The sequence below is a fragment of the Lissotriton helveticus genome, chromosome 7 (genome assembly GCF_964261635.1).
Source record: "Lissotriton helveticus chromosome 7, aLisHel1.1, whole genome shotgun sequence".
Taxonomy (NCBI): Eukaryota; Metazoa; Chordata; class Amphibia; order Caudata; family Salamandridae; genus Lissotriton; species Lissotriton helveticus.
Genome location: NC_136068.1, coordinates 1,073,028,401 through 1,073,053,534, shown reverse-complemented (window position 1 = coordinate 1,073,053,534; position 25,134 = coordinate 1,073,028,401). Strand labels below are relative to the sequence as shown.

Below are 25,134 nucleotides of genomic sequence, written 5' to 3'. Positions count from 1 at the left end.
CCAGGGTGCATTCCCACTGCTGTTCTTAAGCTTCCAAATTCTTCCTTATAGTGCGTCAGGGCGTGTCATTTTAAAGTAGTGTACATAGTACTTAATCATCCTTGCTAATTTATCCTTAGTTTACAAGTGTCACTCTTCTTTTAATTGTTTTCACTGGCCTGACGAACAAAAAAGGCTCCATTGAGTTTAATCTGGTCGCTTGTTTATATTTATGTTCGGTTTTAATGGCCATCTGTCTATCTATCTATCGCCCTGACTCTATCTATCTATCTATCGCCATTTATCTATCTATCTATAGCCCTCACTCTATCTATCGCCCTCACTCTATCTATCGCATCACCACAGCATCACTCAGCACCACCACAGCATCACTCAGGGGCACCACAACATCACTATGCGCTACCACAGCATCACTGAACGCCACAGCATCACTCGTCGCCACCACTGCATCAATCTGTGCAACTATTCAACAACAACTACTTCAAATATGTTCTCTCAATGTTTCAAGCTTTATTACAAATGTCACAAAAAGATGTTAATATTTCACTTCTGTTCTTGGATTTTCGTCACAATAAAATACACTGAACATAATCTTCCCAAAAGTTATTTACAAACGTTTAAGCTATTGCCATTAAAAATTACAATAACTTTTATATAAGTATTAATTAATAAAAAAAATTAAAAGCCATTGTTATTTGTAATATCAATACATCTAAGTCGCGTAAATACAACACATATTGCATTACAAATGCTATAGGTGTCACATTTGCTAAAGTTACAACTATTGGCATTGTAAATGACAAAGCTATTAATTTAGCTATTTTCAAAACCAACACATAAATAAATAATTTGTCATTTACAATACCAATAGCTCAAACTTTCCTAATGCGAGACCTATTGCATTGCAAATGCTTGTTTGTTGTTGTAAGGAGCCGGGATTAGGTTCAGGTTCTCTGCATTTGCTTTATTTTAAGAATCTGTCAAAGTAGTGGCAGCTCTAGGTCAAATGTTCAGAGGGACTCGGAAATTTCCCCCAATTGTGTTTCCCAAGCAGTCATATAAAGTACGTCTAGGGGGTTACATACATATTACCCAAAAGCCCTTTTAAGTTAGATATAACTTGCTTTGAGCTTGATCACTTTATCAGGTTTTAAAAGAGAGTAAAATGCTGGTCTTTACCTACTTTCGCGTGCCCCTAACCTGCAGTTTAGTTTAATAACGTTAAAAATATTATAGGCACTACGTTCCATGGCAAAACTCCAACCATCCCTATCTCAAAGAGAAAATGATCCAGCCAGGCAGTTCCAAAACTGCTTGCAAACCTTTAAAACAAGCATTGGCAAAGTCATTAGAGATCGCCTTTTTGACCTGTTGGCTTTGCTAATGCTTTTTGCCAATGTTGTGTAGTATTGTCCCTCCCACCACAAAAAAACTGTGGGTGCATACATGTCATGATGCTCATTCTGAAGGTGCATGCATGTAGATGATATATGTGTGCAAGCGTCCCCATGAATGCTCATGGCCTTACGGAATGGAATGGGCCCCATTATATATTTTTTTTATTTACTAAGTGATGAGGGTGGACGCCACTTGGATCCTAAATAAAATACATGTCATTTGTACTTGCACCAAGTGCTTATTGGAAGGCGGTGCGGCCCTGCAGTAAGTGTCAGGTGCCAAGCATTCCCAAACTTTGTTTTTTTACTTAGCCGGTTAGTTTTAGGGGAAGCAGTGGGGAGTGGGTATGCAGTCCAATGGCGGACAAGCTTTAGGCCGGGCAGGAAGAATAAGTATAAAAAAATAATAAAAATGATCAGCCAGGGAGGGAAAGGCAATGGACTAGAATGATGGAAGGGAGCAACTGGAGCTTGTGCTGTGCCGGGCTGGTAGTGAGGATGGAGCGGAACAAGCAGCACATGAGGAAGAGAGCAATTGGGTGGAAGAGGGAGTGAGATGGAGCGTGCAGGAGCTGACATTTGAAGGGGGTGTCAGAACACAAGAGAGAGCAAGAAAACACGTGCATTCTCATTGAGAGCTTGAAGTAAAAGAAACAATGGTTCCATAAATGTGAGGAGCGGAAATATACAGTTCAGCCAACACAAAAGATGGTAAAAAAATTGGGGTCCATAGGAGTTACAAACACAAGAAGAGCCATCATATAAGAAGGAAGCAAATTGGAGATTCAAGGATTTCCGTCAGTGTTGAGCACGGACTGGTTCTAATCCCACTGTAAGTTTTTGGTATGGTCCACAAGAAGTCTTTCGCAAACAGACTGCTAAAAGCTGGCCATAGGTGAGACAAAAAACATTATAGTTAGATAAACGTTTCCTGTCTTGCCTTCCAGTACTTTAAATTCCCAGTCAGTTTTGAAGAAGGTAGCATGAGGGTTCGAGGTAGCAGAATGTGAAGGTCATGGTCATTTTCATTTTCCTGCTGCACCATTGTCTTAGCTGTGGGGAATGGTCACTTTAAAACACATCCTCCATACCCAATTACAAAATGTGGAGCAAGATGCTAAGCATTTTCTCGACAATAACACTGCGATATTCCACCTGGTGTTACTTCTGTCGGTCATCCCCTCGTTGATCTCTACTCGTCAAATTTTTGGGACCAATTAGGAAGGGAAAAATACACCAAGATCCGGAAGTCGCAATCAAGGCCCAAGCTCATGTTAGATCATTAGCTATGTTGCATATTCTGTAACACTGGAGGTCAAAAGTATGTATGCCTGTTGGTTACCACAGACATTTCACATGTTTTACCTTTTGGCAAATTTCCTAATCCAGCACGGTCTTTCCTGCTATGCCCCAGTGAATGTCACGCCATCTACACAGAGCCAAGCACTTGCTCAGACTAATCCGGCCTCAGTCTACAGAGGTCCTTAGCCAGCAGCCGCCAGCATCTGAGGCGGTTACACCTAACGAAAAACCTTGAAAGGTCTCTGACCTTGAGGATGCTTTTTCACAACACAATTGATAAATGTCTGGTACAGTCAATCACGAAATAATATTCTGGGCTTTTTTCCACGGTTTTACCTGAAAGGAAGAGATGTAAATTTAGCCTACATGAAAGACCACAGTGCCTCAAGGGGTACCGAAAAATGACTACTGTTGTTTAAAAATGTTAATCAAATCTTTCTGTCAAATAAGCCTGTCTCTTACTAAGCCAGCTAATACAGCCATTGACGGCCAACAGAATTTGGCAGTTGCAGTTTCCACAGCAGCAAAACTGCCTAGCAAGTTAGGAAACATTTTGGATGTTGCGGGGAAAGCACTTAGTTTTTTTGTTCTCTGTTCTTCATAAGGCAAACTCCCAGGTAATTATCTTAGCCAATGTGTGTTCAAGAATCACTGAAGCAATTGCAAAATTGTTACCCATTTTAGCGAAAATATGAAAAGTCGTTGATCACTTTGATTAGACTTAACAGATCTTGAGCACCGGGTTTGACCAGACCAGTGTGGTTATGAGTACAGGTGTGCTAAGAGGCTAAGAACCTCAGCTGCACTCTTTATTTTTGACTGACGATGCTCAGGGTCAAGTCCTAGAATTTCCCTTAGGTGGAAAAGAACATTTTGACTAGAATTGGTGTAATAGGGTCGCAGTGACTGCAAAATCTCAAGATGCTCTTAATAATAAAAACAAAATCGAAATTAAAAGCATTAGAATCGGAAAAGATGTAGGAATCGTTGATAGCAAAATCAAAGAAACTCAACAAGTTTCAGATCGAAGGTTTTTTTTGTTGCCGCTTCTTTCAAGTGTGTACTTTAGTTTGTTTCAAGAAACAAATTTCAGGGGCGTGGCCAGGCATCGAGGCCAGATGGCCGCGTAGAGCGTAGCTCCGCAACCGGCCCCGTTCTTTCGTCTATGTTGGACTAAAATCCGACCCGTCCGACAGCTGTCTGGTGTATCGGACCAATTGCGATGCGAACCTGCCAACTTCGGTCCGACCCCGGAGACCGACACTACTACCGCCGTAACTGCGAGGCCTTCCCTCAGCGCTCACGCCGGGTCCCACAGTGCAGTGTGGGGCCGGAGACGAGCTCCAAACCCTCCGGCGTGTTCCCGCGGTGGTGCCGTGCCTGGGGGCGCCGCCACCTAGAGTGGAAATGTGTATGAGTAAAGGTGGATCGAGGCTCGCCCGGCTGTGAGTAACGACAGCACAATAAGGCCCCGGACGGAGCGATGACATCGGCGACTGCCGTTTGATTGGCAGCTGAAGGTGTTCAACGTATGCCATTGTGACCTCCAGCCCGGTTGTTCCCTGCTCTCCCGCCCCCCCCTCGCTACATGCAGTCGTCAGCGCCTATAATCGCTTAGTGTAGCCTCCTTGGGCCTTCCGTCTGCTCCGGCATAGTGCCCTGCTGTGCCCCAAGATTTTTGAGGGGGTGGGGGCGCGGCAGCAGAAACCTTGAGGTGCCATCAGTGGAGTGGAAGGGCCCACTGCGACGGGGGTGAGAAGGCCCACACCCGACACTGAACTATTGCTGATATAAGGGACTTGTGGCGGTCGGGGCATCCCCTGGTGCCCCCACCGCTTTTGCAATTAGTGCGGAGACTGCACTTTCACCAGCTGTAAACAGACTTGGAGGGGGCCCACTGAACATTCGTGGGGGCACGTTGGCAGTCTCACCATCCAGCCAGCTCTCAGCCCACCATCGTTGACGTGGGGATCGCCCGGCTTCGGTGTCCGCGGACAGGCTAGTAGTGGACACGCCAGTGACATGATGGAGTGCAGTAAGGTCGCAGGGAACCGTGGGCTGAAGGCTACGCAATCCAATAAACTGGACCGGCACACTCTCCCTAAAGATGCTCAACAGCCCCGGTTGTCCAGAGACACAAACTCAAGGGAACAGGAAATCTTATTGAGGGATGTAATGGACGCTATTACTGGTGTTAAGACCTCCCTGGACACAGTGGCGATCAACGTTAATCTTATCAGGGCTGACATGGCGAAACTGAATGAGAAGTTCAAGCAAGTAGAACTTACCACTGCTGGTCTGGTAGGTGATGTTGCCCAGCTTCAGGGGGAGGTCCGAGACCTTTAGGACTTCCGCAAGCTCACTGACCTCAAGCTGGACAAATACGAGGGACGCCTGTGACGCAACAATCTCTGCATCCTCGGGGTTCCGGAAAAATCGGAGGGTCAATCCCCTGATCTTTTTTGTAGAAGACCTTATTTTGAAGCATTTACAGCCCAAAGGCCTCAGTAAGTTTTTTGTTATTGAACGCGCCCACAGGGTCCCGGGCAGCCAGGCGCTCCACCGCGGCCCATGCTGGCTAGGGTTCTGAACTATCGTGACTGAGATGTTTTCCTTCAAAATTTCAGGGCGGGTGTACCCCTCCGGTATGAAAATGCAGACATTTCCTTTTTTCCGGATTTCACTCCGAGGGTACAACTACAGAGAAGGTCATTCCTGTCGGTCAAACGTGACCTCAGAGAGCGGGCCTTGAAATATTCCATGTTGTTCCCGGCGCGCCTTCGGATTGAGGCGGAGGGGAGAGAGTGGTTTTTCGAACATCCAGAGACTGCGGCAGAATGGCTTGAACGCCATGGACGGAGGAGTCCAGTCGATCATGACGGCGGTGGCAGTGTGGACGGTCGACCAGCCTGGCACAGGGACCAGCTTGACAGCGGACTGAGTAACTGGGGCCTGTGAGGGGGTGGGCCTGGGAGGGGGTTTCTAGTTTCGTGTTGCTGGTGTTCGTGGACTCAACTGGACCTGTGGTATTTGCTTTCCTTTGGGTGTATTATGGACCTTTTCGGGGTCGGGAAACGGAGCGCTTTGATCCCCCCCCTTGTTCTATTCTTTTTTACCTCTTGAACCTTTTCTGGGGCGACAGGCACTCTGCAAGTTTTCGATGGGCAGTTCTAGGCCCAGAGTTCAGGGCAGCGGGGTGGGGGGTTTGTGGGAGGGGGAGTTTTGTTGTATTTCACGTGGCATTTACTACATCAGCAACTTCTAATGCAACGTTAGAGAGGGAAGTAGACACAGGTACTGAAAGTTCCGCACCTGGTATAGAGAATTTCATAACTTATTATGGCAACATGTTGGGACGGAGGGATTAAATGGTTACGTTGGAATTTCAATGGGTTGGGGGACAAGATAAAACGTAGTGTTGTCCTTCAATACATAAAGCGCCAGGCCCCCGACGTTATCCTTCTTCAGGAAACTCATCTGATTAGTAATACTTGTAAGGCACTCCACAGGGGGGTTATGTGCTGTTGACCTACGCAGGATTCACTACATTCTCCCGAGGGGTAGGCATACTGATGAAGAAGTCCTGCCCCCTTGTAGTGCAGGAAACCTGGACAGACAACAGGGAGCATTATGCTGGGGTCTCGGGCATCTGGGTGGGACATCCAATTACACTTCTATCAGTTTACGTGCCTCCGGGCCTCCAAGCCATCACATTCAGGGACCTGGGAACATTACTACTGAACATACCGGAGGGTCTGTTGCTGTTGGGCGAGACATAAACTCAGTGGTTTCAGGCACATTAGATCGTCACCCTCCGCTTGAAATTGCTGGCTCATCTAGTTGGCTACCCGATTTCCTCGAGGCTATGGGACTGGCAGACGGTTGCCGGGCCTTTCACTCTGACACTCTATAGTACACCTTCCATTACGGGGCACACAGTTGTCTTTCACGGATCGACTATTTTTTGATTCCCGCATCTCAAATTGCCCAGGTTCGGGAAATCAAACATCTTGCCAGGGGCATTTCTGACCATTCACCGGTCTGACTACACGTGGCTTTTAATTACAAACAGGTGGGACGGTAGCCCCCATAACCCGTGGTATCTTCGGGATCCTCACATCCGTAGGGAACTCCTTGTAGCTATGGACAACTACTTCATTGAGATTGAGAACACTGTTGCATCTCCGCAGAAGCTATGGGAGGTATTCAAGATGGTAACTCGGGGCCAAGCCCTCTTTGATTTCTGGGAAAAAGGAAGAGCGCCGGAGGGAGTAGTAAGCCATGGAGGTGGAAGTCAGGCAGTTAGAACTAGACCTAGAATCAGATGTCACATCCGAGTAACTCCACCTTCTTAAACTCAGGCTCCAGGACTATCGAGCACTGGCAACTGACCATGCTAAGGCCCTGACAAGAGCGATGCAGAGGCGGCTGTATGAGGTGGGTGATAAAGCAGGGAAACTATTAGCATGAGTGGATAAAAAGGATTGGGCAAGCAGACTAGTGCCGGAACTCCACGAGCAAGGCGGTAGATCCATTACAGACCCGCAAGACATAGTTGATTTGTTTGCCACTCATTTTGACAGTCTACTCTTCGGTTGCTCCTTATTCTAAAGAAGATTCCCGTCAAATGCTGGCGGACATAGTACTGCCCAGATTATCAGTGGACGACCAGGAGTTCATGGAGTGTAACTTGTCTAGAATTAAATAGCAGCAGCAATCAGGTCCCTTACATCGGGCAAGGCCTCTGGCCCTAATGGGTTGCCGATCGAACTTTACAAACTTAAACCAGACACATTGGCCCCGCACCTAAAGGTTATGTATGAGCATTCTAGAGACACGGGGCTCCTACCTCTACACCAAAGGACGGCCATTATTGTGACTATCCATAAGGAGGGGAAACCCAAAACCGATTGCAAATCATATCGACCGATTTCCCTATTAAACGCGGAACCCAAAATTCTGGCCAAACTGTTGGCCAACCGGCTTCTAACAGTGGTTTCAGACCCTAGTTCATCCGGATCCGTCCGGTTGTTTTCCGCATTGCAATACTGCACTTTATGCGCCCAGCTCAATACACGGTGTAGGGTGCACCGTGTATTGGGCAGAGCGGCCTCTCTCCTTGAGCCGGCAGTCATAGTCTCCATAGATGCAGCCATGGCCTTTGACACCGTTGAATGGCCATATTTGTTGGCGGTGTTGGGAAAAAATGGGATTTGGCCCAAAATATATACAATGGGTGCAGCTATTATATTCTAAACCCCTGGCCCAGGTCGTGGTCAACAATAAAAAATCTGCCACCTTTGAGCTGGGAAGAGAGACCCAGCAGGGATGCCCCCTATCCCCTCTTTTGTTTGCCTTGGCACTGTAGCCCTTGGCGGCCTGGATACGCAAAGACCCGATGAATCGGGGCATGCGCTGGTCATCGAATGGGAGGACCGTATCTACCTTTACGCTGACGATATCCTCCTTTATTTCACCTACCCGAGGCAATCTCTGTTTCTGGTCTTAGTTATCCTCACAATCTTTGGTAGATATCCGGCTACTCAGTAAACTGGAGCAAGTCCCTCTTGTTTGTAGTGGCAGGGGAGCCGCTGATCTCACCGCAGGACTGTCCTATACAAATATCCAAAGATGGATTTACATATCTGGAAATCTAGCTCTCCCTGGACTCCTCCCTCCGCTATGCCAATAACCTGCACCCCCCTTTGCTCAGGCTACGTGAAGATATCGACAGGTGGAAATCGCTCCCCCTTTCCCTGTTAGGGAAGGCGGCCCTTTTCAAAATGATGTCTCTTCCCAGGTTTTTGTATGCCCTGCAAAATTCTTTAGACCCGATACCTGCATCCTATTTTAGAGAAGTGGAGGGCCTCCTGCGAGACCTACTATGGAATGGCAAGCCCGACTTGCTCTCAGTAAGCTTTCCCTGAACTGGTATGACGGAGGCACTAGCCTTCCTAATATCAAACTGTACTACTGGGCGGCCCACCTCTCCTCCGTCAACCATTGCACTTACGGCCCACCAGGAAACCCAGGGTTCAGTATGGATAGATGGCTCCTCTCTGGGGATAACTTCAACAGAGCCCTCTACTTTAAGCCCAGGCGCTCTACACTTACAGGCCCCACCAAACATACTGTACACGTCTGGCACACCGCCACTAGGTGCCTTGGTTGGGGGCGGAGGCTTACACTTGCGACACCATTATAGGCCTTCAAACAGTTGGGTAATTTGTGGAGGAGTAAGGGATTCGACAAATGGGATCTCATAGGCATTTCTCGTATTGGGGACCTGTGGGGAAAATCGGACATTACGAATTTCGCCGAATTGCAGCAACAATTCAAGTTGGCTGATTCGAAGCTCTTCCGTTATACACAAGTCAGACACGCACTCCGCACACACCTACAACCAGGGGCCACTCCACCTGAATCCTCACCGTTAGAGGATAGAGTATTGGACGGCCATATCCCAGACAGCACCATTTCACTGATAAACAAGAAACTGGTGTACAATCTGCCAGATCCCTTCCGGGCCCTTCATGAGAAATGGTCTAGGGACGGCATTGAGATGGACGATGAGGAATGGCAGAAGGCTATCTCCTCGCCAGAGGTAGTGGCAATACCAGCTCGTCTCCGACTTATCCAACTAAAACTCCTACACAGGGTATACGTGACGGGGCCTCAATTGGTGCGGGTGGGGAGGGCTGACGGGGGCGATAGTAGATGAGAATGTGGCCCATTGGGTACCTTTATTCATATAGTTTGGGAATGCTCACTGATCCAATCATACTGGCGTAACATTCACAATATCATTAACACGGTTCTGTCTACACACCTCCGTGTGGAGGCCCGCAGGTGTTTATTGAATATCTGGGAGCCAACAGATTTGAACGTTTGTTTGACACAATGGGTCACTTTAGGACTAATGTCGAAAAACGGGTGTGGTCATGACGGAACGGTTCCGTCATCAGCACAGCCCAACCGACGCTGATGACGGAACCGTTCCGTCATAAGCATCGAAGGGGTTAATGTGCTGCCTCTTTCTCAGATATTAGAATCTTTACAGCACAGTGAATGGGTGTCTTCGATATATCTTTGAGAGGCTTACATTCTCATCTTAATTCTGCCTTCATGTCAGTTTTTGAGTAGTGCACCAGCTAACCCTGAACCTACAAGCAGACTGTCCTCAGGTAGACAAAGCGCTGTATTAGGTGTTCCAGTTGCACTTAGGTTTAGGGTGCAGTTTCCACTTTTTAAAACCTGCTTTTCATACAAGGAAAATATCTTCTCCCCCTCTTTCCTCGTAGCTGACAAAATGGCTCAGTGCGTTAAACATTTGCTGCTTACATAAACAGTCTGAAGATACAAAAGTTTGAATCCCATCAAGGTTGACTCAGCCGCCACCCTTCTAATATTTGTAGATTGGAGGGCAGGACACGCATTTTTTTCGATCAGGCATTTCTCCTGTGGACTGGAGCCCTTGGAGTGTGGTTTTGAGAGCCCTGGTTGCTCTCTCACTTTCCCCAGCTTCCCAGGCTAATTGCAGCAGGCAGGGGAGACTTCGAGAGAGGGAGAAAGGGAGGGGGAAGGTTGAGAGAAAACTATCAGAGAATGAGAAGAGAGAGAAGGACCGGAGAGAGCAAGAGACAGATTGGATGGAGGCAGGGCTTTAAGTGGTCCAGGTCCAAGGCCGGACTTGGCCAGCCGGGCAAGCGGGCAATTCCCCGGGAGGCTGGAGCCCCAGGAGGCCGGAATTGACACTTGGAGGCCGGTTTCAGCCTCTAGCAATGATCGTGCTCATTACCGATCGCGGCCACAAGTTGAAAGGTTCTAGCGCACATTAGCACATCTGCCCATGCGGGCTGAAATGTTAATTTTTGCCAGGGCCGTTTTAAGTTTCCAGTCCGGCCCTGTCCAGGTCTCACCTGTGCTGAGGACCAGCAGTTTTCTTAAGGGGACCTCGATACGGGTCTCTATTGGGTCTGTTTTGTGCCCTGGCACAGGCGGTCCATTTTTTTCCGTACTGCAGTGACAGCATGCATATCGATGTGCGCATGCTCACACTGCTCACTTCTCACTAGTGGAGAAGTTACAGCATGACGTCATGCCAGGTGAGCATTGTAGGGCAAAGGAAATCCTTTAAAGAGAGTACTTTCTCTCTGGATTTCCCTTCTCTTTTTGAAACTCAGGAGCAGCAACATTGTGGTGGTGTTACCAGGGCTTTAAGTGGAAGCTTTCACAATACTATATGCAAGCCATAGATGCTGCATATTTATCTTATGCAACTAACAACCATTGACAAAGCCAATAGCCCTGACTTGTTGTAGGTATGATGTTACTTGTATCATATGTCTAGATGCAATAACAGAAACAGCAAAATACAGGTCGGGCGGCACACTATGCTAAGCACAGAATTTTAGCTTACGTGTTTTGTAAGCCACGCCCTTAATTACATTGGCCACTCTCCTTTGAGAGACCCTCCAGTTTTTTCAGCCCACTTAAACACCTGGATGGAGGGAAAGAGAGAGTTTGCTCAAGGAGAGGAATGGTGCGAGGACAGTTTGAGCATTCTTTGCCAGGGCTTCTTTTGGTTCCCCAGTCCATCCCTATAAATTGAATACCATTACATTTGTTGATAATCGCACCTGTTATTTGTTATTATACAGTGCTTAGAAAGAAAAGAAGTGCTGTTGAAGCTCTGTGCATGAATAAATGATTCTTATAGATTGTGTTTGCTTTGAAGTTCTACTTCCTTAGTACATTTATGTGTGTTTGCATAGTATTGAAAAATTCATAAACAATATTTCAGAATACAAAAAAGCTATGAGTACGTTGCTGTTGGAAACATTTTCTATTACCCATGTGCACCCCCACCACCATATCCAACAAAAAACCTATACACCCACTTCCTTCCCTTTTCCTTCCTCTGACCCTTACTCAGTAGCTTAGCTCTGCCAAACAGGGGAAGCAATCCGGTAATGTGGCTGGTTTGGTTCCATTGGGCATAGCTGCCCCTCTCTGTTTAGGTGCTCAATAGACTAAAAGGCTCTTTTAGTATTTAGCTGGATGAATTTATGACTGCTAGAGAGAGGGAACTATCTCCTCCACCCCACTGGTTCTGTCACAAATGTGAAGATATTTTTACAAAATTGTCTCTCTCCACCATGGCATGAGCCCCTTCAGTAGTGAAAAGTCTTGCAGAAGTTCTGCTAGTGCCATTTGCAGATGGTGCACCTCTGAGCACTGAGACTGTGCCTTCAGAATGGGGGTACATTGTCCGTACCTACATGTCTAGTCTTCCTAAACTGCTTGCAGTGTCCTCCCAGTAAGGTAAAGCCACTTTACGTACCTTTTGATCATAGTTTGTCACCATTTCCAAGGATGTCCTTAACAAATGTAGGTCCTTATTTATAGTTTGGTGAATGGGATACTCAGCAGTGCTTAATTGGAGCTGGTGGTTTCCGGTGTTCAGCCCCGGCAAGTAATTGTCAACACCGGCACTTGTGACAGTCTGCCACATGTGGCAATGTCTGGCTAATTTAGAGAGGACCACAACAAAAGTTAATTATTGATTCAATGTACATTACAAAACACTATTACCTGCTGCCCAAGCCATTCTCATAGCTTTGGGGGCCTGAAATAGTCCGAATTGTCACACTTGTAGGATTATAATGGTTATTAGTTGTGTTGTTGTTATCATTGGCAGCATAGCATGGGAAATGTGTGCTGCAAGCTGCAGTGGCCTCCTGGCACATATTTTCTTTTTACAAATTAAGCACTAAATTCGTGTCGAATCTGGATGGATATCCTGTTTAACGGATTATAAGTGTCATATGCTATAATGCATTTGTGTCCTACATTTGTAGAGTATCCTGCTCGCCAAACTCGTAAGAAGGCCCTTAGTTCCCTCAGTCCCCTCAGTCATGTTAATGTCACTCTCGATTGGACTGCTGAGACAGCACCGTTCCTGGCAGAGTGACTAATGCACCTTAAAGCAGGACTTGATGGTGAAATTGGCCCATGCCTCCACGGGCAAAACGTCTGGCAATCCTCAATAAGTCAGTTGGCAAAGATGCGGTTGAGTTTTGCAAATCCAACTGTCCTTAGACTTGGGCACTAATTCTAAAAGTAGAAATCGTCATTCATTCGTACGTGTCTCCTCATCACGCGCACCCCTTACGGTTGGTTTCTGCCCCTCTACGTGCCCTGACTTTACCATTTTAACTGATTTAAAAAAGTATTCTGCCTAGTCTTCCAGTTAAGGCCACGAAAAGCCGTACAGTTTGTGAAGGTTGGAGACTGTATATTTGACACTCACGTCTTACTGTGTGTTAAAATATCCCTCCCATCGGTTTATCCTCGGAGGCCTAATGACAAGGACCTTCCGTGGAACAGGTCCCTGCCGCCCACTCCCTGTGCTCGGAGTGAGACGGCTATAAATCGAATTGTCTACTTTTCCTTTAGTTGTGTTAAACTGACAAATGTCAGTAGGATTGCAGTTGGCACAACTGTATATTATAGCTTTTTGTCATGAATGCAATGAATTCCGAAGATTTTAAATATGAATGTATTTGGAGTCAAGTATAAGTAAATGATCTTTTCATTTGTAGGCATCGAACCTCATGACCTCTAAGTTCAGGTTCTCCTACACTCTTTTTACCCTTGTCCCTGCTTTGCCAGTGTCTCTCTCACCTGTTGCTGCTGCTCAGCCTTCTCATGCTTTAGGTTCCTTGGCTTACCCATCCCTCCTGCGCAGTTCTCACTCCCTGTCCATCCTTACCTGTTTTCATTTGTTTCAGTTGTCTTCACTCACCCATTCACTCTCATGTTTTCTTCTCAGGCTCACAATGTCCCCTGATCAGCAGAAAGAGTTCTGGCGAAATGTGCAGTTCACTGTGGACAAAGATGTGGTGCGGACAGATCGCAGCAACCCCTTCTTTCGTGGAGAGGATAACCCCAACGTGGAGTCCATGAGGTGATTACCCACACTGACCTTTCATCACCTACCTACACTCCTATAGAGGCCCGTCCTGTCTAAGCTCAACCCTCTTTAGCCCTGTATGAACTCTATAATCTTTTTACCCTCTGCCATTTTGCACTTTACCAAACCACCTACCAGCGCCATCTGCAGCCTTCTACATTCACCACCTACATTCCTCCGACCACATTTGCCCTGGGCCTTCACCAACTACCACCATGCCAATTAGCTTATGCAAGTATTCAGGTCTACCTCTACTACCATAGGGCATGTCCAGGAAGGTATAGACGGATTAGAGATCAACAGTAGAATACAGTGGAGATTAAGCAGCATCATAAACCTTCACACTGGAGAGGAATTGTAGTGGTAACTCATTCTATGAATTCAATCTGTCCATATGCTATACAAGTCAGTGTTATGTCCTGGGATGTGTAGGGCGAGGTTTCACTAATAGAAAAAAATTATGCATTACCAGCATACACATCACTAACAAAGCATAACCTTGAGTTTATGAACTTGTGAATAATTGAGCCCACACTCTGGAGGCTAGAGCAGGAACTATTCAGCCAGATGCATCAACCTTAAAACCGGTCGCAAACGGGCAGATTCTCATAATCTGCCCCTATGCGACCGGTATTTTTGCTTTTGGGATGCATCATCCCAAATGCAAAAATCGCAATTAAGGAATCTCTAAATTGAGATTCCTTAAATTGCGATTGCATTTAAGGAATCCCAAATTGAGATTCCTTAAATGCAATTGATCAAACAAAAAGAAATAGCGATTTCGCAAATAAGAGTAGCAAATTACCATGAAGTTGAACTTCATGGTAATTTGCAAAAACATTGAAAAATGCACTAAAGTGCATTTTTCAAAGTTCCATTTTACACACACACATGCCCTCAGGGCATGTGTGTGTGCAAGATTTACCCATATGCAGATTTCAGGGGTGCAACAGGGTGTCCTTTGGCCACCCCTGCACCCTTGAAATTGCATTCTCAATTTGCGATTCGGTAATTGCTAATCGCAAATTGAGAATGTCTTCCCATTCATTCCTATGGGCCTCTAGGCCCATAGGAATGAATGGGGAGGTATTCCTTAATTGAGATTCGCAATTTGCGAGTCGCAATTAAGGAAAGTGTTGGAATCACTATTTTGATAGCGATTCCTACATGCATAGGCTTTTGCGATTCCTAAATAGCGATTCCTTAAAAATCGCTATTTAGGAATCGCCATTCCATCTGTTGATGCATCTGGCTGATTGTGCCTTGCTCTGGAGGCTATTTCCTGTGTATGGTGTCGAGTTTGAGGATGTCACATTCCATGCTTTTCCCAAGCACAGGGTCCTAATCTGGTATGTAAAACATGAGGAATAGGCGAGATAGGATATGAACCAGAGGTATACCTAGAGTATTGGAGACCTGGGAGAGAGACTGTGAGATAACTACAGTGTATACATTGTATAAATCTGTAGTGCAGGTAAGCATATTACTGTTGAGATGTGGTTTTACTAAAGTGGTGATAAGCTAAGACTTAATGGAGTGGAAGCGAAAGTGACCTAAAAATAGCGTAGCAGGAAATGGCTCAAAATTAGAATTGGACATTCTTTGTGATTGTATTAATGGGGAAAAATTGACTAACATAATTTAAATTGAAGTAAAGAGACGTGTTGAAGTAGTGATAATTTAAGAAAAAATATAGAGCTCTAAGGCTACGTTGGGGCTATTCTAAGGGCGTGCAGCATTCCTGAAAATACAGAAGCGATGGGCGTCCCAATCCCTATCTGCTGCCACTGTCTATGTATTTAATTTGTTTAGACTGAGCTTGCTTGCAGGATGAGATGTGAAACAATCCCCCTGAACTCTCCTCATATACTTCCTCTTCTTAAGGAGGATCTTGCTGAACTATGCCATCTACAACCCAAGCATTGGGTACTCTCAGGGCATGTCAGACCTGGTGGCTCCAATCTTGACAGAAGTGTTGGACGAGTCAGATACTTTCTGGTGTTTTGTGGGCTTGATGCAGAATACCATCTTCATCAGCTCCCCGAGGGACGAGGACATGGAAAAACAACTGGTAAGCCTGTGCAATGTGGGTATGCAGCAATGCCTTTCTCTGGGGTTGGTTGATGTTCTGAGAATAATAGCAGTACACCCCTAAGGGCCGAGAAGGGGTAGAGGCCTGTTGTAGTACCCACCCCCTTCTGGTGTAAGCTGTGAAGCACTATAGCAGTAACCCTCTTAGAGTGGGTTTCCAAGGTACACAACTGCAGCAGTACATCTCGGGGGAGGAAGGCAGGGTGCAGGAAAGTAGCAGTATAGCTCTGGGAGTGAATGTGTGACTTCAGCAACAACCATTTGAGGTGAGTGGGTAATATGGGACAGCAGCAGGCCCTCCTTTTAAAAGGCATTGCAGCAGCCCAGCAGTAAAACATTGGGAGTGGTCAAAGATGTGAGACAGGGATGATGGGTTCAGATATTGGATTGTGGTTGTGATGCGTCAGCAGATTAGGCACAGCAGATGGTATAAACTTGGGTGCAGGATTTAGGGAGAGAAGAGATTGACACGCAAGGCTGACTGCTTGTTGAATGACATGGGGAACTGGTTTAGATGTTATCATTTATGGAGAGGGGCTTTGAGAATGACAGTAGCAAACTTGAAAGCTGATGTCCTGGTTTTTCAGATGTACCTTCGAGAATTGCTGCGACTGATGCACCCCCAGTTCTACCAGCATCTGGTCTCTCTGGGCGAGGATGGTCTGCAGATGCTCTTCTGCCATCGCTGGATCCTCCTCTGCTTTAAACGCGAGTTCCCATGTGCTGAGGCACTGCGCATCTGGGAGGCTTGCTGGGCGCACTACCAGGTTAGCATGCAATGATTTGTGCATTATCAAGATGTATACTCATCTTGCCAATGTATGTCTGATTTTAAATGCATTTTACTTCTGTTTGGTGGATTGACAACATAACATGCAAATTCGACTAATTTATTGAAAAGCAAAATACTCTATAAAAGGGTTTCTGATATTTATGTACCACTTTTTTGTGATACCAAGTGCAAACAAAATAAGAGAGGTGGCATGGAAACCTGAACCGTGTTCTGTTCAGGCTTTCACAGTTATTGCCTGTTTCAAAACTCGTTTAGTCTCTGAGCAACACATTGATTAGTTATGCATTTCACTAAATAGAAAATGAAAGAGAATATCTGAACTCAATTACATGATCTACAGTACTCGCTTGATGTTCTGGTTACTGTAATTTAATAGCTTTTCTAGCATAGCTTTCGTCCCATTACTGTGACTCAGGAATATTTGCTCGTCTATGCCTTACCTTTCACTTCATTAATACAAAGGGGTTATTTTCGGGTCATTCACAAACACAAATGACACTTTTTAAGGTCAACTAATGAACTCCTCTGTCTTTAAAAGTTAATCGAGCATTTCAAAATAAGGACATTTGTTGACGCAGCTCTAAGTTACAAGAGGGAAAACTAGAATGTTAAAATGGATTAGATGTTTTATGTATAGTTAAAAAGGAAATTATAATTCACAGGAAAACAAATAAAGTGTAAAGGACAAGGATGCTACAGTTGTTTGATGAGGTGGCAGCACCATGCACTGATGTGCAATAAAGTGCAAAAAAACAACTATCCAATTAACATATTAAGACATAACACAAAGGTTTTGGCTATAGTAACTTGTAATCAGAGAACAAGCTGCTCTCCAAATACCTGTCTGTATAAGGATTCCTTACATTAAAGCATTCCAAAACTGAAAATGTTGTTGTTTTGACCCCACAAAATAATTTGAAGGGTTCTTCATCAGGACAAAGGTCTCGGGCTTTTCAGAGGAGCAATTGTTTCGAAACCTCGGCTCGGATCTGCTGTATCAGACTATTTCATATGTCCAATATACAGTAGAGGAGTCGGTGTAAAGAATTGTTAATAGGTGCTGAGAAAACATCTGCTAAAATTGTTGTAGTGTAGCAGAGTGCAAGCAGATAACCATGACCTCATATGTGAATTTTAAGTTGAGTGTTGGATGTGAAAGATGTCAAGGAGACAAACATGTTCCTGTGTAGTAGGATAAGTTGATTCAGAAGATGTCACTGATTATATAGTTTCAAGAGGGACGAATAGGAGACCAGAATTTCTTAGGAATGCGTTCAGGTGGTACATCCCCAATAGATCTTTACGATCCGCAAATTCTAAAACTTTAGCAATTTCCAAAATTAAAAAAAGGCAAGCTGGGGAGGCAGGAGTATCATATTCTGCACATCAGATTTATGGACAGCACGTATCAGAGCCATTTCTTCCCCGTTGGAATTTAGAAAGGAGATTAAGACCTGGCCTTTTAACAATTAAATTCGTTGGTCTAGCATCCTCAGCTTTTAGTCAGCGCTAAGACACCCAAGGGTAATCATTCTTTACAGATTTCCTTAACATAACTGTAGGACTTGGCCTTTATTGCTAAAGTTCCCTAAACTTTTTGCTCTCCCCCTACACCGTTTTCCTGATATAGAGTTGCCAATTTAGATGCTTTGGGTACTTTGCCACTGCTGATCAGTGTCAAAGAACAAGTGTTCCCTATGTAAAGTGTAATGGTAATTGGTTGGCCATGATTGGTATGTTTGCCTTACCAGTAAAGTCCCTAGTGATGTGCACTGTGTGTGCCAGGGCTAGTAATGCAAAGGCGCACGGAGAAGGGAACTCATGCCTGTAGTGTAGGGCCTGCGCGCAGTTTGCTAAGTTAGCATGTTGTCCTGACAAGTGCAACCACTTGTCAGGCTTTACTTTCCCTTTTGCATAACACATTGGGCACCCCTGTTGTAGGTCCCGGGTAACATCCTGGGCAGGGTGCAGTGTAGGTAAAAGGCAGGGCATATACTAAGGTGTGTGTTATGTCCTGACAGTGAAAAACACTCCATTTCGTTTTTCACTGCTGAAAGGCCATCCTGCCCATAGGACAGAATGGGGAGGCTGGGTGTTGTTTGTTAGCCTAGTTTCCTATAAGTTTAAAGTGGACAGGTGAAGTGAAGTATCCATGAACTCAGTGCCATAACACATCTTTCTGTGAAAGTGGTTTTGCCACTGTGTGTTCATAAACCACTCTTTTAGAAAGTGAATGAGTTTTGTGCTTTAAGCATTTCTGTGTGTCTCTGTTGAATGTGGATTGACTGTCTGGATCTGAGAGGTGAGTGGAGCTGGGAGAGGTCTTGACACAGGGTGGGGTTGAGATGGCAGCAGGCTGCCCTGCATCTGGAGAGTAGGGGGAGGAGAAGTCCGGGAGGTGGAAAGCAATGGGCTGGTGCTATAAACCAACTGACCCATCTCCTGCTGAGTGATTAAGGATCCAGACCCCCAGTATCAAAGGGAGAAAGGTAACACTGGGAGGGAGACACCCAGAACTGATTTAGGGAGGGGATCAGGGACCCCTGAGCACAATAAACTTCAAAGACATTAAGGGGTATAACTATGAGAGCTGAAACCCCTGAATGTTGGAATGAAACCGAAATGGATTGAGATTGAAAAGGCTTGGACCAATTTTGTGGTCAAGAGTAACTTCTTCTAAGGAAGGAGCAACTGAAGAGACTGCTGGGAAAAGACCAACTCTTTCTTCGTGATCTGGGGCTGGTCTGCAGTTTGCGGTTCTAACCAAGGGAGAGGCTGTTGGGACTGTGCTTGGAGGCGCTGGGTCCCCCTGTTTGATGAAGACGGTGCTTGTGCTGTGTCTTGAACCCCAAGGGCCCAAGGCGAGCTGGCTCCCTGTTTGAAAACACAGGAACATAAAAGTTTCCGGAGAAGTCCCAAGCAACGCGGTGGCGCATGCTTTTGCATCATGAGAACCTCAGAAGTTGTGCCTTGTGATAGTGGGCACGCAGGAGTAAGCAGAGTCTCGGACGCGCAGTGTGCGTGTTGTGGTGCAGCCAAGGCGTTGGTGAGGAGCGCCTGGTCGTTGTGTGCACCGGGAGACACGGTAAGACTCGGACACGCAGGGTGCGTGTCGTGGTGCAAGTCGGGGTGTTGGTGAGGAGTGCCTGGTTGTGTGCACCGGAAGAAGAGAGGAGACTCGGACACGCAGGGTGCTTGTCGTGGTGTTGGTGAGGAGCGCCTGGTTGTTATGTGCACCAGAAGAATAGAGGAGACACGGACACCCAGGGTGCGTGTCGTGGTGCCAATCAAGGCGTTGATGAGGAGCGCCTGGTCGTTGTGTGCACTGACCGAAGAAGTGAGTCTCGTACGCGCAGGGTGCGTGTCGTGGTGCAGCCAAGGAATTGGTGAAGAGCGTCTGGTCTTGGTGTGCACTGAGCGAAGAAGTGAGTCTCGGACGTGCAGGGTGCGTGTCGTGGTGCAAGCCAGGGCGTTGGTGAAGAACGTCGGGTCATCCTGTGCACTGGGAGAAGAGGTGAGACTCTGACGCGCAGAGTGCATGTCGAGGTGCAGCCAAGGCGTTGGTGAAGAGCGCCTGGTCTTTGTGTGCACCGGAAGAAGAGGTGAGACTCGGCCACGCAGGGTGTGTGTCGCGGTGCAAGCCAAGGCGTTGGTGAAGAGCGCCCGGTCATCGTGTGCACCAGAGAAGGGGCAAGTCTCGGACATGCAGAGTGCGTGTCGAGGTGCAACCAGAGGTGCTGGTGAGAAGTGCCTGGGTAGTGTGTGCACCGAATTCGAAGTAAGTTTCCACAGTACTGAGTGCGGGCCTCGGTGTCCACTGAGACCACCGGAAGGAGGGCCAGGTCATTGGGCCCTCTGAGTGAAACAGCAGCGGCCCGGACCGGCAGCCCTGGTGGAGCTGAGCCTGCTGGCCCGAGCTCGCCGTGCCCATAGACGGAGTTCTGGATCAAGGACCAGGTCACTGAAGGAGGAGAGGAGAGTGGGGTTGCGCCCCCCCCAGGTGTGATGCGGGCCTAGGGTGGGATGCGGGCCAGGAGGGACACACTCTCGGCCACTCGCTTTTGTCAAATGTGCGAGCCTCTTGCTTCGGCTTGGATTGAAGCCCGTGCTGGCCCATGGAGGGGCAGTACTGGGGCCGGAGTAAGAAGCGGTACTTTTGCGTCATCATTGATCCATATTGGGGGCAACTGTTACCAGAGCACCTAAACTGTTGTATTACACTTTGCATTATTGCTGCTAACGAACTATCGAACAGTCGTATGACACCTGACCTTATTTGTGCCTGACGAACTACATGCTTGGTGTGCTACGCACTGCATTATTTGCCCCTTGCACGGTACATGATTATAACGTGGCGCATTGCATTATTTCTTCATTGCACAGTACATGATTGTAGCATGACACATTGCTTTGTTTCTTCCTTGCACAGGGCATGCTGGTAGTGATACACATTGCATTATTCCTTCTATTGCAAAGTACATGACTGTGGCGCTACGTATGGCATTGTTTCTCTAATGCACAGTACAGGAGTATATTGTTACGTATTGCAGTATTTCTTTTCTTTTGCAACATGTGATTCTAGCAATACGACTTGCCTAACCTTTTGGAAACGGTGACAAGTACAGCCAGTTTGTGATGTTTCCCCGCGATGGTAAAGTGATGACAACTGTATGTATAAAAACGTTTTAATAAAATACTTTGAAATTAGAAAGAAGTAAGCTTAACTGTTGGTTAGAAGCAGTTGTTGGGATTAGAACCTACCAATCCACCGAAAGGAATACTACCCATTATTATATGTTGGTTTTGTATTGTGTGGTCATATCGTATATCGTCTTATATAAAGATTATACTCGTTTTATAGAAAACTTGTGTGGAGTCTATTTGTGGTAACATCATTGGGTTGCTGGGAGTGTGGTTGCACATACTGTACACTCGTGCCTTGGAGATAAGCCTGTCTGCTCGTGCCAAGCTACTGGCAGGTCTAGGAGAGGTGTGGCGCCGCGGCCAGGGCGACTGACGCTGGAATCTGGGGATCAGGGATCGATCCCCGGCTCCGGCGGCAGGTTAGCCCAGCACCATGCGACTCTGGGCAATAGCTTGCCTAATCTTCCCGACGGCCCCCAGCGCCTAGAGACCCTAACGGGTGATTGTGCGCTATACAAATGTGTATTATTATTATTATCTCAGATGGTGTCCTTACTTAGCCTAACGTTGAAATGAGGGGTCCGGATCTCGCACTTAGCGACAGCGGTGTAGACAGTGACTCCCGCCTCCAGCATTTGGTGGCGGCGGTGAGTGATAAGGACCCCCCACTTCCAACAATAGCATAACCTCACAACTGAGCCTTTAGGAGTGCATTTTGACACAGGTGTTGGAATGAAGTACAGATTGAGAGGAAGTGGCCAACATAAGCGCTGTCCCAGATATGACCACTGGGTTGAGCCTGGATAACAGGATGGCATTATCAGCCTTATTTGAATGCTGTATGATGCTTACACGATCAATATTTTTGGTGTCTGTTTTTATTTTAGTTCAATGTTTTATTTTCATTGTGAAGGAACATTGTAGATGCTGCCCTGCTAATCTTTAAAAAACCTGATTTTAGTCTCCTCCGGTTTGAGGTAAATATCCTCTTGCAGAGGGAGAGTGAGTGCAGCACTTTCTGTAGGTCAACTCTATTCTCCAAACACATTACAAGTCTGATCTAAATTTTGAGAGTGGTTCTCTGTACACTCATTGTCATGTATGTGTTAGACCCTTAGAAGTTACCCTCAGAAAGAGGCAAGATGGGAGCACTATCTTATGATGTTATTATTTCAGTAGCCACTGTTGCTTGAGTGGAAATATGGTATGACATTTGATTGGCCTTAAAAGAATAGTAGAAGTGGTTAAATAGCAAACTTACGGTTAGTTAATTATGGTACTCCAGAAACCCAACAATCAAGGCTGGAAATGTAATGTCCGCACGTAATGCTGAGCGGCATATTTTTATTACACTATTTTTTACTCGGAAAGCAGCCACAAATGGCTTTGTGACTCAGATATGTGGTTTTCTGTTTGTCTGGAATGTAGAAACCGTTGCATCTGAAAGAAACAGGTTAGTGTTAGATTCCTTACCTTCGAATATCCCCAGGCGTCAGACTGGATCCGGAAAGTTTTGCGTAGCAGTATCCCTGCGCGTCGGTAGGCATCGTTTGCGGCTCCGTGTCTGGCGTCGTGGTTGCCGGGATGATATCGTCGGAGTACTTAAGACGCCGCCCTCGCGCACTGACATCAGTTCTTCTTTTTCCGCGCCAGCAAGCGCAGATCCAGGAAGAGCAGTACTCCTAGTCAATTTTTGACTAACTTTTTCGATCTTTTTTCGATCTTCTCAAGTCGATTCTCGACTCCGATGCTGATAGGGATGCCTGGGTTCAAACCATGCGATGACTGTAACCGCATGATGTCGGTTACTGACCGCCCACCGTCGGTGCCTTTACTGCCTTGGGGCCGACCACGATGACAAGTCGTGCCCCGACTGCCGGGCCTTGACGCGAAGGCTAGGCGGGAGCGGTCCCATAAGCGCCTCGAGATCCGGCAGTCGGCCCGCGCCGCTCGAGGTCCCGGCCCAGGAGGAGGTCGAGGGACCGGTCGCGGGGCCACAGTCATCACAGCTGGGCTCCAAGTCTTCAGGTAAGTCGAGGCACAAGAAGTCGAAGAAGCAACATCGCTCTTTTGACTCCCCCTACGCTCGTGCGACGTGGCCGGAGGTTCGGGCGACACCGCCCATGCGGCTCCACCAGAGCCGCAAGCGCCGCGTCCAGCTCCATACCCGCCGGTCCCTGGGCTGCACGCAACGCCGGTGGAGATCAGCGCCTTCCTCACGGCCATGAGGTCGCGCTTCCCTCCGGCTGGTCCCGCCGAGGAGCCTTCGGGCCCCGTCTGGGAGCCCAAGCGGGCCGGCCGCTCTGGCCCCAGCGCCGTCGACGACTCCGGTCCCGATGCCGCAGGGTTCCTCAGGATCCAGGCCTGGATCCGTGACGACTCCGGTCGACCTAACGACCCCTCCGCCGGCGCCGTCACCAAGGGTGTCGCCCTCGACGCCTTCCCCGGACGGCGTCGTCCCCGATCCCCAGTCCGGATCCGGAGTTGGACCGGCACCGCCCGGCGCCGTCTTTGACGCCGATTGGTGAGCCCTTCACCGACGACCCGGCTCAATCATTTATTCCTGACTTTCAGGAGATGGAGGACGAGGGGGATTGGGAGGGGTCTGAGGACCCTCTGGCACTGCAGTGCCAGTTGAGCCAGGACTGAGCAGACGAACTGGGGGAGGCCAGTGGTCTGGACACTTCACCAGACACTGGATTTGTCTCCCCTCCTACCGTGGCTACGGAGGAGGGGGCTGCTTACAGTGTGGTGTTGACTAGGGCAGCCAAGGCCTTGGCTCTTGAGCTCCCGGTCGCAGCCGTGAGGACTAACCTCCTCACTGAGGTGCTCAAACCACAGGCAAGCTCCTCGGAGCCTCTCCTGCCGTTCAACGAAGCCCTCACTGACGCTCTGTTGGAAACCTGGTCCAAGCCCTCTACAGGCCTCCCTGTATTTTGGAACGTGGCCCAACGCCACTGCCTGGCTCTGGGCGACCCCAGTTTCCTGTCTGTTCACCCCACCCCTGAGAGCCTGGTGATCCAGGCCTCAACCTCCCAGAACGCATTCCCAACCGCCCCACCGGATTGGGAATCCAAAAGGTACGATCAGTTTGGCAAGAAACTGTTCTCTTCACTGAGTTTGGGGTTGCTGTCTGTCAACACTGCCTGCCTTTTGGGCCGTTACTCCCACTCTCTGTGGGATACGGTTGCGGAAGTGCTGCCGCAGTGCCCGACGGAGGTCCAGACAAAGCTTACCCAAGCCCTTGCAGAGGGAAGGGGCGCAGCACACTATTCCATTCAGTGTGGACTGGATACCACGGACTCGCTAGGTTCACCGCCACACCTGGCTGAGGTCCGCCAACTTTTCGGGCGATGTCCAAGCCTCCCATATGGACATGCCCTTTGATGGCCGTCGCCTCTTTGGTGACAAGGCGGACAGTGCGCTGGAGCGTTTCAAGGACTCCAGGGCTACGGCCAAGTCCTTGGGCCTCGGCCAATGCCAGCAAACTTCCGCCTTTCGTCCCTTTCATGGCCAAGGAAGGGGCGCCTCCTCACGTCCAGCTAGCCACAGGCCGCAGAACCAACCTCAACGGGGTCGCAGACGTGGTAACCGCCGTGGCGATGCCGGGGGACACCAGCAAGGTCAGTCCACACCCGCGGCATCTGCCTCAAAATCCTTCTAGTCCAAATTTTCAGGCCCATTCGACGCCAGTGGGGGGCAGGGTTCGCCATCACCTCCTTCACTGGCGCTCCATCACAACGGACAGGTGGGTGCTGCAAATCGTCCGAAGGGGCTACTCCCTCCCCTTCGAGGCGAACCCTTCAGCCATGCCACCGCAGTACCACCGCATGTTGGGAGATCACTTGCGGCTTCTCCAGGAGGAAGTTACGGCCCTCTTGTCCAAGGGGGCCGTCAATCGCGTTCCTGGGCCAGAAGTAGGACGTGGTTGC

The 25,134-nt window shown here is 47.7% G+C and overlaps 1 protein-coding gene across 4 annotated transcripts in view; it reads left to right on the top strand.

The window, feature by feature from the left end:
* TBC1D16 (TBC1 domain family member 16) overlaps positions 1-25,134 on the top strand; it is a 785,234-nt gene that overhangs the window by 681,261 nt on the left and 78,839 nt on the right. For 3 of the 4 annotated variants that reach the window (XM_078654046.1, XM_078654047.1, XM_078654045.1), the window contains exons 8-10: positions 13,534-13,668; positions 15,559-15,745; positions 16,353-16,532. In XM_078654046.1, the coding sequence (XP_078510172.1) occupies positions 13,534-13,668; positions 15,559-15,745; positions 16,353-16,532 (502 nt within the window). Of the gene's footprint in view, positions 1-13,533; positions 13,669-15,558; positions 15,746-16,352; positions 16,533-20,987; positions 21,369-25,134 lie in introns of those variants that run through there. The other variant, XM_078654048.1, reaches the window with a different exon arrangement.